Genomic DNA, 13655 nt, shown 5'->3' on the forward strand with positions numbered 1-13655 from the left:
AGGTTATCCCTGGACAAGTTTACTTCCTAGAGCTGCTCTACTTGCATCCTAATGTCCACACTGAGAAAACTCCACTCTACACACTTCACAGAGAGCTAATCAGAAAGCACTTCATGTAATTAGCTTTGTTTTTCCCTTGTTCATTATTCTATTGTTTCACAGCTCTTTTAAAAACTGTCTTTTTTTTCTATTTTCCCAGACTGTGCAGACTGTACATCTTCTCCCAGCCACAAACATTTGTTTTTCACAGTGACTCTTTGTGAAAGTCCATCTTTCCACCTCTGTATTCATATCCAGCTTTCTGTTTAGTTCCCTCCACTGCTATGTTAGCTTCTGCAATAAAGACGTCCCAAAAAGACCCACTGAGATGACTGATACTACAGAATTCTTGTTATGTGCAAGAACCATCAAATCAGTGTCAAACGAGCAAGGCATAGGGGGCACACAATTTCACACTCCATTTACAGCAAATCAATTTAAAGCAGGGAAAGCAGGAAAGATTAGTAAAGAATAACCTGTTTATTCTTTAAACAATAAGTAAATAAATAAATGAGAAGCTTGAAAACAGAAGGAATGAAAGAGCCAGAACAGTCAAAGAGCAAGCAGTGCAACATGGCATGCGTTTGCCTCAGCTCTTGCAAAGCACCTGAACAAATCAGGACCCAACATCTACAAGTAAACTTCATTACAGATTTACAATCCATCTTTCAATTGTCTCCTTAATAATCACCCAGGACTGTGTTTTCTAAAAGAAGAAGTGTCAAAAGTGAAACTCACTGTTTAATACCAAAACAGGACTAAGTCTGGGCTGCTAAGCCCCTTCATTAAACTAACTTTGGACAAAAAAAAAAAATTACCTTGGGGTTTTATGATTCACTAAATTCCTCTCTCATTTTTCTTTTTAAGAGAGCAAATCTCCACTGCAGTTCAGTCACATTCCTTTCCCACTAGAACATACCTTCAAAGAAGCCATCTTCATCCATATCTCCATAGATGTAGATGTACTCTCCAGCAGTTAGTGGAAGCTCTGCCTCTGGATTTTCATTAGGCCCATCAAAAGGATTGTAGCTGAAATGGTTACGACATGAAAACTCACTTCATACACCAGTTTTCACAGCAACACCTTCAAGTTGTGCTGCTGGATCAGCTTACAGTTCAGCTGCAAATTCCACAAAGGTCAAGATTCCAGTTCTGTGTTGTTATATATAACTAATGCCATACTGCTCCATTGTCCAAATAGCAGGTAGGAATGCTTTTCTGAGTGGCAGAACAGATGTCTTGAGACATCAGAAGGAACAAATCAGTGACTCAAGCAGTGTTTTAACAGCATATGAATTACCTGAGTACCTGAATATGTTAAGCAACCTGTAGGATTCTATATTTCTAGTTAGATATCCTTGGATTCTCTTGCATCTCTTAAGTGTACACATCACCCCACATTTCACGCAAATTAGAGCTTTGAATCAAAGTGCCCAAAGCACACAGAACATACTTTACTGGCCGTCCTACTGTTATGGATACGCACTGCAAAGAATCTCAAATTTCCCATATTTAAAACCCTAAGAATGAGTTGATTTGTTCAAGAAGATCATTATGTATGAATGAAGAAAACATCTGCTGCCTTTTTCTTCCTAATTATCCAGTTCTTTGCATTCAAGTTATACAACTCTGTATTCTAAATGGCAGTCCAAAAACACACTGATGTGGTAAATAAATGTTGGTGATAGGCTCCAAGTAGCTCTAACCCACCTACCCACAGGTCCTTGAGCTGATAAGGAAGCCTTAAAGAGGAAAAAGCCACATGAGAAACCTTGTATGCACCCTACTGTCAACACCTGTTCTTTAGACTTCAGAAGGGCTTTTAGCATGCCAAAGAAATGCTGTCTTCTCTGAGCTCAGTGAGACTTTATGGGCCTAAAATTTGCACATGAAGACAAAGGTCATATATGATCTGCTCCTAAAAAAAATGCAGAATCACCCCACCTCTCTTCCTTCCATTCCACAGTCAAAAAGCTGAATGATATGGCAGTATCCTAGGAATTGTAAAAGAGGGTCTGGTTTGACCATAGCAGTTCAACAGATAGCAACAATGATCTGAAAACTCTGGCTTCAGTTTTTGCTTCTATTTTATTATATTTTTTAACAATCAACACAGATTTCAGCCAAAAACTTCGATCTGGGAATTCTGTGCTGAAGTTTTCTTAATTGGAATATGATCTCCTTGGAAAAAAACTACTAAATCCTGCAGAAATCAAGCAAGGGAATGGATCAATTCAAATCTCAATTTCCCATCCAAATTATTTTCACAAATAAAGTTGCAACCAGTGGTATGCCTTGAATAGCTAATTATCTTGCTATGTTTTTGTTAAGTTAAATGCACAGAATTTGCTTGTGCAGGAAATATAAGCCACAAATATCCCCAAACCTGACAGCAATCCTTACCAGCAGTTAATGACGAAGAACAGAATAACTCACTTAACCTCACAGTGCATAAGAGATGACACAGTACCTGTACCGAGCCAAGAAGACCTGGAGCTTTGCAGTGCCTTGGCTGCCTGGCTCTGGCATCAAAGAGATGCTGTCAACATCCAGCTCTTCCATTTCACTCGCGGTGTCCACCTAAAATAATAAAATGAAAAATGAAGTATAAGACATGTCCAAATCAGAATAAAGGAACCCTCAGAGTTCCAACAGCAGTGAACAAGTCTTCTAAGCTGATGAATGCGGGGAGTTCAGCCACTGGGCTAAAGTTTATCTGGAAGAATGATTTTTAGAGTGAAAAAGCAGTACCAAGAAACACAGCTCCAAGCTGCAATTTCAACAGTTCTAGTTTATCGTTAGCACTTCACTCAGGAAGGCAATGCAATCTTGGGATGTCCATAGATCTGGGTGATCTCCCATTGCTCTTCAAGCCTCAGCTAAATAAAGCCATGGTCTCACTGAGACAGAGCTGGTGGCAGTCCCATTGTGAGTGAGAAACTGGACTTGAGATTCTTTAAGCCCCTTTCACCCTATAAATCTGCAATACAGTACGATCATTTCCTCCTAGAACCAAGTCCTATATGAAATACAAATGGTAATCTGAACAAAAGCAAACTGGCAAAGGCAAAAAGTTGTATTAGATCTCTGTAATTCAGGCAGTTCCTCTGCAGCACCTGCATATACTTCAGTATAATGCTTATGTACTTTCAGAACATCAAAAGGGCCCTACCTGCTCAGACCAAAGCTCTATCTAGCCCAAACACCCGGCTCAGATAACAGCAGGTAGTTAAAAGTACATGCAGAAGGAAAGCATACAAGAGGCAGAGCAAGCATGCAGTTCTCGTCTTTCTGGTACAGCCTCTCAGTTGCTAGCAGTGATCTCCTTAAGGACTTCCTAAGATAGGTCATTACTGGAACTGCCAGAAGAACCTTCTAGATAATTGTCTCAAGCTTTTAATAGCTGACATTTTGAAACTTCACATCTAATGGCAGTAAGTTATATAAAGCAATCATTCTTTCTGAAGAAACAGATTTCCCTTGTGTTTGTTTGAAATGCTGCCAGTGAATCAATTCAAGATGCTTTTAAAACACACCTCAAGGCAAAGGTATTTTTGATGGAGACCCATTGCTGGCACCAGAAAACACAGCAGATCTTTTTCTAGTACATGAACTGCAAAAGTGAATATTCGGAAGATTTCAGAGACTCTTTTCAGGGTTTTGTGCTCCTTGAAATGCAATCCTACACCATGCCCTACACAAACAGCTGCACCATGTAACACTCAAAGGTAGACAAGCAGAATAGCTTTAAACCTGGCTAACACTCTGGAGTATCCCATACCCATGTGCTGCTGAAGCCAAATACACCACAAATTGATCTCCCCAAGAATTACTAGTCTTAGCTCACCATGGAGGCATGGTGGCTTCCAATCCTTTTTTTTTTTCCCCACTGAATAATGGTAATTTCTCCCACTACAGAATTGGAAGCAGTCAGATATACATTTCTTTCCAGATGTAACCATCATTTTGTTGCTGAAAAAAACAGCTTCTCAGATCTTACACAGTGGTGGGGATTGCCTGCCACAGCAACATCAATCGTTAGTGCTCTGGCTCTGTAGCTCAAACCCTCACTGTCCTCTACTTGTAATAACAGAGTACTCCATGCAGCCTCCAAGGTTTTAGCACTCAGTAAACATCAGCGGATCAAGAGAAAGCGAGCTGTTTTCCACATCATCACACCCAGCCCCACTCATACCACTAGCTTAGCCTACGTTATCACATCAATTGTACAGCAGCATGAATGAAGGACCATTTAAATGAACCCTGTACAAGATTAATGAACCCTGTTGCTCCTGGGAAAGAGAAGCAACCGCCATCTATTAAATCTTGGTGCCACAAACAGGCAAAGCCTATTAATCTCATCCCTTTGCTAGCACAAACTCAGCATCTTCTCATGGTGTCTTATAACAAGTAGAACTACCACACAAAGCAAAGAACCTTGAGTTCCTGGGGCACAGTCCTTCAACGTGCCCAAAGTTTGTAACTTTCCCATTTGCTGCCATGACCAAGGTGTCACATGGTGTCTTAACCACAGCTTCCCTACAAATCCCTCCAAATGACCTCCCCTCCTGTCTCCTCCTCCAAGCCCTTGATTCCTTCCTAGAGTGCTGCAATACTTTCAAATGAGTATTGCAAATGTGTGTATCCAAGGCCTTCTCAATTTTTCTTACAGGTTTTCACTTGTTTCACTACAGTTCTCTTCATTTATGCAGAGAAATAGAGAATTCTCTGCAATGCATTTATTCACCATTGGCTAGAAAGAAGAGATCTCCATGGGGACTCCCATACCAACCTCTGGAGTTGGGCAGGATTTGGGGCTGTTCTGCATGGGTTCTGATTTTGAAGAGCTCGACTGAGATTCAACTTTCTTGGCTTGTTTCTGAGAACTGGCAGCAGAAACTGGGGAGCCAACAGCAGCCTCAGGCACCAGCTGTGATGACTCCGACTCATTGTCCTCTTCATTGTGAACCTTCTTAGCGCTCTGGTGAGTGAGCAATGCAAGCCCAGATGAATCTGAAATAAAAGCAATCTACCCATTACTTCTAGCCACAGGAAGAATACAAGATCAGCAGTGAGCATCAGAATCAGCAAGCATCCTTCAGAGTAGCTCAAGTCCCTGGGAGATTCATTTAACAGTGCAACAGACTGAACACTCTCAGCTCCCTTTAGTCAGAGAAGCCCCAGGTTCTCTCCATAACCACAAAATGAACCATGAGTAGTTATAAGAGAGATCCCAACAGTTAACTAAACATTAGTATTATTTTCTTCACACCTTCCCATCTATCCAAATAACGACATGCTTGACAAAACATCCACAGCCATCTCCAGCAATTACCCTTCTCCCAGTGAGGCTGTGGGGTAGAGCTGCACAGCGCAGGAGGAAGTTCAGAAGTCACCAGTGTGGAGGTAAGAAGGTCAATTTTTCCTGTTTGAAGTCGGAACTGTTGGAGCTCCTGGGACAGAAGGCTGAACTGCTCTGTTTGACTGCGGCACTGGTCTTCTAGATCTTTCACCCGAGCCTTAGAGGAAAAACACACGATGAGACACAAACCCACCATATCAAAACCACCACTGGGTCTCCAAACAGCATTTGTCTCTGCTACAACCTTCATAAATGGAGTGGGTCTCAAACTCCAAGGACCTAAAGATATGCCTTGCTCAGGAACAGTCAACAGGAATTGGCAGCTCTACACCTACATTATATTCGAATATCTGTTAGGAGACTGACTACAAGCACAATTAGGAATTATCCCTGAAATGCTGAGTTTGAATTCAGTTTCCCATCCTAGCCCTGCACATGAAAGGATGAAACAAGTCAAAGACAAATAAGCCTTGGAAAGAAAATTATTAATACAGCTTTGCAGGTTTATTGGAGCATTAATATTACATCTCCAGAAGGAATTGCTCTCCCAATGCTCTATTTCCTCCAACACAGTAGCACACCCAGGAAGCTCCCATGACCTTTTCCTGGCCTCCCCACAAACCCTTCTGGGCAGAATTCCCTGTTGTCCCTTCAGACTTTGCCTCCTTCCAGGGCCCACACTGCAGAACATCTGTGTGAGGCAGGCAGCCCACACAGTTTTCCTTCAGGTCCTACTTGAACAACTTGCTGCAGGAAAATACAGGCTGAGTACAAGAAAGCTACATCTCAACAAGATGAGATGCATTGGGGAAATACTATAGAGAGGGAGACTGACTCCTGGTAGCTAATGTCTGTATCTGTTTGCTGGAGTTTTTCTTCCACCATCTCTAGATCTTCCCATTCTGAAACACGGCTGAGTCCTGGCTCTCCTCACCCAGCCCCACACACTCCCTAGCTGCAAGCGCATCCACCTAGGAGAATTCCTGCTCCTTTCCCTCTCCTCACTCTGGCCACCATATATCTGCTAGCTCTGCTTTCACAGACGGATTTACTGTCCTTGCTCATGCTCTTCAAGTAATAAATAAGCACAAGTATTAGTGCTGGATGCAAATTTCCCAATTTCTTCAGTTCAATTCTGTGAGACAAAGTCTGTTTTTAAGCAGCTCTAAAAATATCACTTCTGACCAGGAAAAGGCTTTCTTTCTGATCTCAGAGTACTATGCAATTTTTCTAGAGCGCTCCCTAACACCTTCTGAGCAGTTTTATTTTAGTATAAAATATCTCTTTTAAATTTGTCAGTTGTTTCCCACCAAGCAGTAGAAGCTCTCAGTCTCCAAGCACTGCCTGGTAAAGTCTCTGAAGCCTGGCAAGGAGTAGCTGCTTCTGCACCGAAAGAGACTAATACATGCCATGAGCAACTTCCAAAAGCATCTGTGTTCTCCACTCGCTCAATCAACTTGCTGCTCACTGAGATCAAGTTGTGCAGGATGCCTTTGCAACAGAACAAGCATGTCCTAGCAGACTACTCGCTCAGGGTCACACATGGCTAGGCAAACAGCAGGTTTTAGGGCAGCGCTGGGAGGCCAGGACAAAAAGAAGAGGAGCCTAAGGACAAGGTCAGGAGCTGACAGAAACAGCAAGGATCAAGTCCCACACACAGAAGATAGAGGAAACTTTTGAGTCTACGTCTAACCCAAAAAGGAAAGAAAGAAAAATCACACACCAACCTGAGACTGAGTAGTGTGATTACCAGAAAAGGCTGCAAGAGCAGGGAGCAGAGCTTGGAGGGAACAATTTAACCACCATTTCAGGAATTTAATCTGATTTTTCTCACTGAGCTAGACCCAGCTCAGCCCTGTCCTCTTAGGCACTCTTCTGCTCTGTAGGTGCTCCCCATCCAGGTGCCCCTTGCTACCACTCTCTATGTCTTTTGCACAGTCAATGTTAACTGTTATTTAGTCTCCCCATTTTCTTCAGACCTCACAGCTCTCTGCAGTCAGATCTGAAGGGGATCACTGAAAGCTGTTTTCTATCAGATACAAACCCCACTACTTCAATTAAGACCTTATTCTAAATCCACTGTGAACCACCACCACTCCTGCCTGGTAACACCTTAATTACTTCACTAGCTCCTGCCTCTTCTGTGACACTTATTCACAATGTCTGCTTCCTATCTTCCAACCAACTACAAAACCAGCAGGATCTCTATTTCCTCTATAATGCTTTCACTTGCAGTGATGTTGCCATTGCTTTTAGGTTTTGAAGGAAACATTTCATTCCTGGACTGCAAACAGTTCCCAGAAGACCTTCATATATATGCAGCACGTGAAAGAACTGCACAGTCTGACATAACTGAAACGTCTGAAAAAGTCAAGAAAAAGCTTCACATTCTATCTGGTTGAGAAAGCAAAGCATTTAAACAGGAAATCAGCTCCTCTATGCAACTCATAGTGGTAGCTCCTTTTATTACATTTATTTCTTGAAGGTGACACTCTTGCAATCTTTTCCAGAGTATAATTAAAACAGGAATACCAAGTAACTGTCAAAGTCAGGACAGAAGAGAAAAACGTCCTGCTTGACAGGATTATTGCAATACCTGCATGCAATCCAGAGTACTCTGGTAGCAAGGAAAAAAGCAAAAAGAGAAAATCACATCAGTGGTTCCACTAGCCAAAAAAACAACAATCTGACAAAGGTAACACAACTCTCAGTTTGAATGATTTTCACTGAGTTCTTCTATGCTGCGATTCCCACCCCCATGCAAGCATATTTTGTTAAGCAGAAGCCAAATCCCACACATCAGCTCCAAAAATAAGGCAACTATGCACTTTCTGAAGGTCTCCACAATATGCTTTGAACAAAAAAAATCAGCTACTCAAAATTGAACAAAACCAACTACTTTCCTCCTTCCTTGGCACACAAAGATACTAGTTTAAACAAAAGAGGCTGCTCCAATCCTTTGATGAATTAGCTCAGAAAACATCTGTGAAGCATCAAGCCTCCCATCCCTCAAAGGCTACTTAGCATCCTGCAAAGAATCAAGCGACTTAAGAGCAGAACCTGTATCAGCTCTGACAAAGTCTCTGAGGCCAGAGGTAGATGCTCCAGAAACATGGATATGTAACATCATATCATGTCACTTCCCCGCAACATTCACGCAGCTTGCAACAACGTCAGTGCCATCTAAGTAGGAGCCTAGCCCTCCTGAGACCTCCAGTTCATACAGGTCATGCCCGCTCAATGATTGCCACAGAGTAATCTCAATCAGGGACACTTATCCTGCTCCATGCTTCTGGGGTCCTCAGGACCACAAAGCTGTGGTCAAAACAATTCAGTCTGTCACCTCTTACTGTATATCACCACCACAGACAGGGCTATGGCCTCATTTGTATGAAATCTCACTGCCCAGGTACAAAATGAGGCCCTCTGCTTTGTCTCAGGCACTTCGGGACTCAGAAAACCCCAGTGGAAAGACAAAAAAAAAAAGTTGCTCCCTGTGCCATCACACCTAGCCCTGCTCTCTTCCACCATGAAATTATCACATCAAAGTTCAGGATTTGGTGCTCTGCCTTTACAGCTCCAGCAAGCCACAGCAACCCACAGCCTGCCTGCACTGTTAACCTGTCTGCCACCAAGACAAAGTGAAGTCTGTGCAGATGTCATTACGCTCACACAGTTGGACCCAGACTAACAAATGGGACAAGGGTGTGCCCTCAAACTTCATCACTCATTAGGCAATGGTCACATCTCTCATTTTTATCTCTAATAAAATGCACAGAGCCTATACATACAAAATAAATATCAAAAGACACAGACAAATATTCTCCCTCCCTGCAGATGATGCAGGAAATGGAGCAGGCAGATCCAAAGCATTAATTAATGCATCTCTGAAAGAGTTGCCGGGCACAGTCTAAATGAAATAACCTATTTGATGACTGAGAAGGTTGGGATTTAACAAAAACTCCAAACCCAACAACTTCTCTGTCAGCACAGACAATAATTGTAAGCAGCACTCTGTGTCAAATCAATACTGTATTGTATTCTACTCAAGAACCAATAAAATCCAAGGCATCAAGTAAAGTGGCATTAAGAACAAACAATACCAAGTCTAAAGCTACCAATCCATCTAATTCTCTTTTGTCTTACCTCTAGAAGCTGTACTGCTCCTTCATGTTCTCTTTTTGCCTCTGCCTGTGCCTAAGAAATAAGAGACAGAGTAAATAAAAAAGCAGCCTACCTACACTCACTTCTACCATTACCACCACCTTGACAGACATCATTTCAGATTTTTATAAAACACTGTACAGACTGAAGACATCTTTGGTCTATGGACAAATAGCAGTGAAAGATCAGAACTGCCACTCAAAAAATCCTTCCACTTTACTCAGGTACCAGAGTTAAAGCATACCTTCTCTCACAGGCTGCATACCTGCTGCAACCGTCTCACTTCCTCTTGCTTCTCCTGCAGGACTAGCAGTGCTTCCTTATGTTCAGCTTCCAGCAGCTGCCTTCGCTCAGCCACATCTCTCATGTGCTGCAGGAAGATTCACAGTTTATGGGCAACATTACTGAAATATTGCTCTGTGTCCTATCACGAGTCATGGAATCAAAACATGGCCTGCATTTCACACCATCATTGAACAGAAGAGAAAATAAGAAATTCCTAGCATAAACCACAGCAACACAAAGAGAATCCTCAAATCAGTTATGTCCCCTCCCACCTAAACCCTTGCAGTCGCCCTTCCCAAGCTCCTCTACTTACTTTGGAAGGCCACGTCCCTGGATCCTGCATGGCAGAATCCCCAGAGGAGCACCAACACAAAAGAAAGGACAAAAAATCCCCTAACAAAATAGAGACAATCTATGCCATCCAAAACCAGCTCTGGACAGTCATCCCAGCTGTGTGGGTCCTACTGACCTTCAGCACCTGCTCTAGATTCTCCAGCTTGGTTTGAAGTCCTTGATTTCTCTCAATTACTGAATCCCGTTCCTTAGTAACCAAAACAACCTGCAGCTTCAGGTCAGCATTCTCAGATTCAATCTGAAGAGAAAGGATTGTTAATTAGCACAAGCAGCCATAGGTATTTATTGTATAAATAATGGAGGGCAATTTACTTCCATATCTCAAGGAGTTGTTTTGCAGACCTGCTTCCTGGTGATTTTGGTATTGCAAGCAATCTCTTCTCCCTCTGCTTTCCACTCAAAACAAATACTCATGTTTTTATTTGCATACACTGCTCCTCTCACTAGGCTCTCTGTTGCAGGGGCCAAGTAACTGGGATATGAAGTGGCTATCTACTGAAGAGATACAAACAATCCACACAAGCTCTGAGAGCTTTTTTAATTCTAAACAGTAAGATTAAACAAAGAAAAAGCAAGATAATCTCCTGAAATTGCACTTACCTCCTCCATTTACTACTGGATGTTCCACTAACATATTTTGATTCTACACTGCCCTATGGCTTAATGACTACAAGCAGTATTACCAAGCAACAATAAACACCTCCACTTTGTACTAACAGTTACAAATACATCAGAAGCCCTGTGCCTGGTGGCATCATGATGACTCTTAGGGGTGACAAAGGACAGAAAACTGCCTCTCTAACTTTTCCACATGAGAACTGCCCAAAGAAGTAACTGGGAGCAGAAACCCATGAAGATCTTTGGACTACCAACTCTTCCATCATTCTCAGAGGTTGTTTATAGCAAAAAAACATTCCTAAGAGCAAAACCCTCCATGGTGTAGCCACTCTCACCTGAAGTCTGCTCTGCAAAGAGGACAATGCAAGTATACTGCCTTTATCCCAAGACCTGAGACTTTTGGGCTGCCCATCTGGCAAGGGTATCTCTGAATTCCACTTGAGTGGCTCTCCTCCTGCCCCACCATCAGCTAGCAAAGCCTCTCTGAGGGACAACAGAAAATGCTGGCTGTGATGGAGAATTTTCAGACAGTGATGGGTTCTGCTCTGACCAGTACACACTGCTGCTCACCAGCTGCTGTCCATCCTTTGTTATTGACTCATTAACAAGTTAGCACAGGTAAATCAAGTATGAATTTAAGAGCAAAGGATCTCACTCAAGGCTTGGAAAACTGTCATAAACAGGGTAGGAAGGCAGTCTTGTAGCTTCCATACGTATGGAGGACAGAGAAGACAGGTACACTGATGGATACTTGACTACTTTTCAGCTGGCAACCTGAAAGCCTAGTAAGCTACATAGTTCCTCTCAGCAAAGTTTTACAGAAGGTAATGCCCCACTTGACAAACAAAAATACTGCTTTTTACCTGTCCTGCCCATCCGGCCTTCTCATTCAGCTGCAAGTTCTCCTCGGCCAGTCGTGCATTTTCACTCTGTACCTCCTGCAGCTGGATCTCCTGTCAGAAAGAGCAGGTGTCACTACACCAAAGTCCTCAGACTGACCCTGCCACCTTTTTCTGCAGCATGACTGTACTGTTCTGTCTGTTCAGGATGCTGATAGGATGCTGCTTGTGCAATGGAAGGCATCAGTGTATAGCACTGCTCAGGCAGATAATAGCTTTGTGGCAGATAACCTCTTAAGTTCCTTTTCTCACTTATGTAGCCTCAAAACTCACAGTGAGAAAGCCATTACCTCAAACACTATCCTCACCCACAATTCAATAGCTTTCACTATGGGATCAAGATCACAGTCTTCTCCGTAAGTTTCATTAAAAGAAGAAAAACTATTCAGAAAACGAAGAGAGTTCTACACTGTAAACTCGAGTTTTAAATGTCAGTCTCTAGTTTGACATCAGGATGCAGTTCGGGGTTGAGAAAGCTGCATGAGCCAGTTACACCACGACATTACAGAACACTGTCTCTGAGCAGGCAGGAGACCACAGATATACAGACACTGTCTCTATTAGTTCAGACCACCTGCAGCCCCTCTGTACAGCATCAGAAGAACTTGACAGTTTCATAATCATAAATGATTCCACAAAAACACACACACATACCATACACGTGTTGGGAAATGGCTGCAGGAGCAGGGAGGTCACGGTGATATGTACGAGCAGTTTGCACTGCAGCACGGACTATATACTCATGGAAAAGTATTAGATGTTGATAGGAGGTCATGATGCTCCTGGGCCAAGTGACAAACTCAAAGCGGACATGAACTGCTTCAGCTGAGCAACCCAAGTTGCCAAGATGTCTATGGGAAACTTCTGTGATTATGCTGTTCACCCTGCTTTCAGTGAAGAAGGCTTCACAGGACTGCTGACAATTGTAACTATAGGTATTTTTAGAGTAAGCTGTCCTTGGTAGTCTATTCCGCTTAGCTAGCAGGTGTTCCCTTTCGGCTCTGTGTTATGCACTGGCCACGCCGATATGGTGCTCAAAGGAAACTACACTGTTTGAACCTTGAGAAAAGTAAAAGCAGGAGATGGTCTGTGGTGAGTGGGAGAGGAAAAGTGCACTTTGAAACAGGGGATGCCCTGCCAGCACTGCCTTTCACATCCGCTGCCGACGCATTCCTGCCTGGTTTCTTAGGATTAGGATGATATCAAGAGTTACCTCCCTCAGGATGGTTTCTCACTGCTGTTAATTGTTGGGAACTGCTTAAAGTTGTCTTTCTCTGAGGCTCTCAGCCAATGATTGTGTGCTATTCTCTGTACACCCCTGTCTTAAACACTATAAGAATAAGGCTGTCGGGGTAATAAACTGAAGCCTGATCATTCATGTATTGAGTCCTGTCGTGCTCCCCACCTGAGAGCAATCCACTCGAACCCTGATATCTGCAGCACACACGTTCCCTCACACCACTGTTTAATGCATCACCAAATATTTTCTCAATATTACCAGAGCTAATTTCCTTTGCTGGTAGAGTCCCAGTTCCAGCTTTTCAAGGTGACTTGGTCCCTTCCCAATCTTGAAAAGCTGCTAACAACATACAACCACCAACTTATTCCTTAAACATCCCATGGTTTCTTAGTGAGAATGAGCTTTGGATACATAGAACTGACTTGAACTGAGATTCAAGCAAGATGTAAAACCATTCAGAAGGACAGTACTCTTTGATGAACCTATAGCAGGCATGCTCAATGTGCAAACTGTGTGCTATTAACCCTGTCTGGCCTGCAATCAGGGCATGGGAGGGCACAGAGCAGTGGTAACTCATGAGATGCCAAATAATTGTATGCATTTTGATACACTGGCTAAACACAGTCCTGTGAATAGCAAAATATATGCAGATGTGCTGTGTCTTCACACAATTGTATGGGTTGGAAGAGACCTC

At 42.8% G+C, this 13655-nt stretch overlaps 1 protein-coding gene across 1 annotated transcript in view; it reads right to left on the minus strand.

Annotated features, from left to right (window-relative positions):
* TSPOAP1 (TSPO associated protein 1) overlaps positions 1-13655 on the minus strand; it is a 63409-nt gene that overhangs the window by 24097 nt on the left and 25657 nt on the right. Inside the window, exons 8-15 of the mRNA XM_065731680.1 lie at positions 11686-11775; positions 10320-10442; positions 9831-9935; positions 9548-9598; positions 5375-5558; positions 4832-5052; positions 2510-2619; positions 959-1068 (exon numbers count right to left, since the gene is read on the minus strand). Coding sequence (XP_065587752.1) covers positions 959-1068; positions 2510-2619; positions 4832-5052; positions 5375-5558; positions 9548-9598; positions 9831-9935; positions 10320-10442; positions 11686-11775 — 994 coding nt within the window. The remainder of the gene's footprint in view (positions 1-958; positions 1069-2509; positions 2620-4831; positions 5053-5374; positions 5559-9547; positions 9599-9830; positions 9936-10319; positions 10443-11685; positions 11776-13655) is intronic.

Source organism: Cyrtonyx montezumae, unplaced genomic scaffold, assembly GCF_038088225.1.
Source record: "Cyrtonyx montezumae isolate F1298 unplaced genomic scaffold, pur_monq_1.0 scaffold_15, whole genome shotgun sequence".
Lineage (NCBI taxonomy): Eukaryota > Metazoa > Chordata > Aves > Galliformes > Odontophoridae > Cyrtonyx > Cyrtonyx montezumae.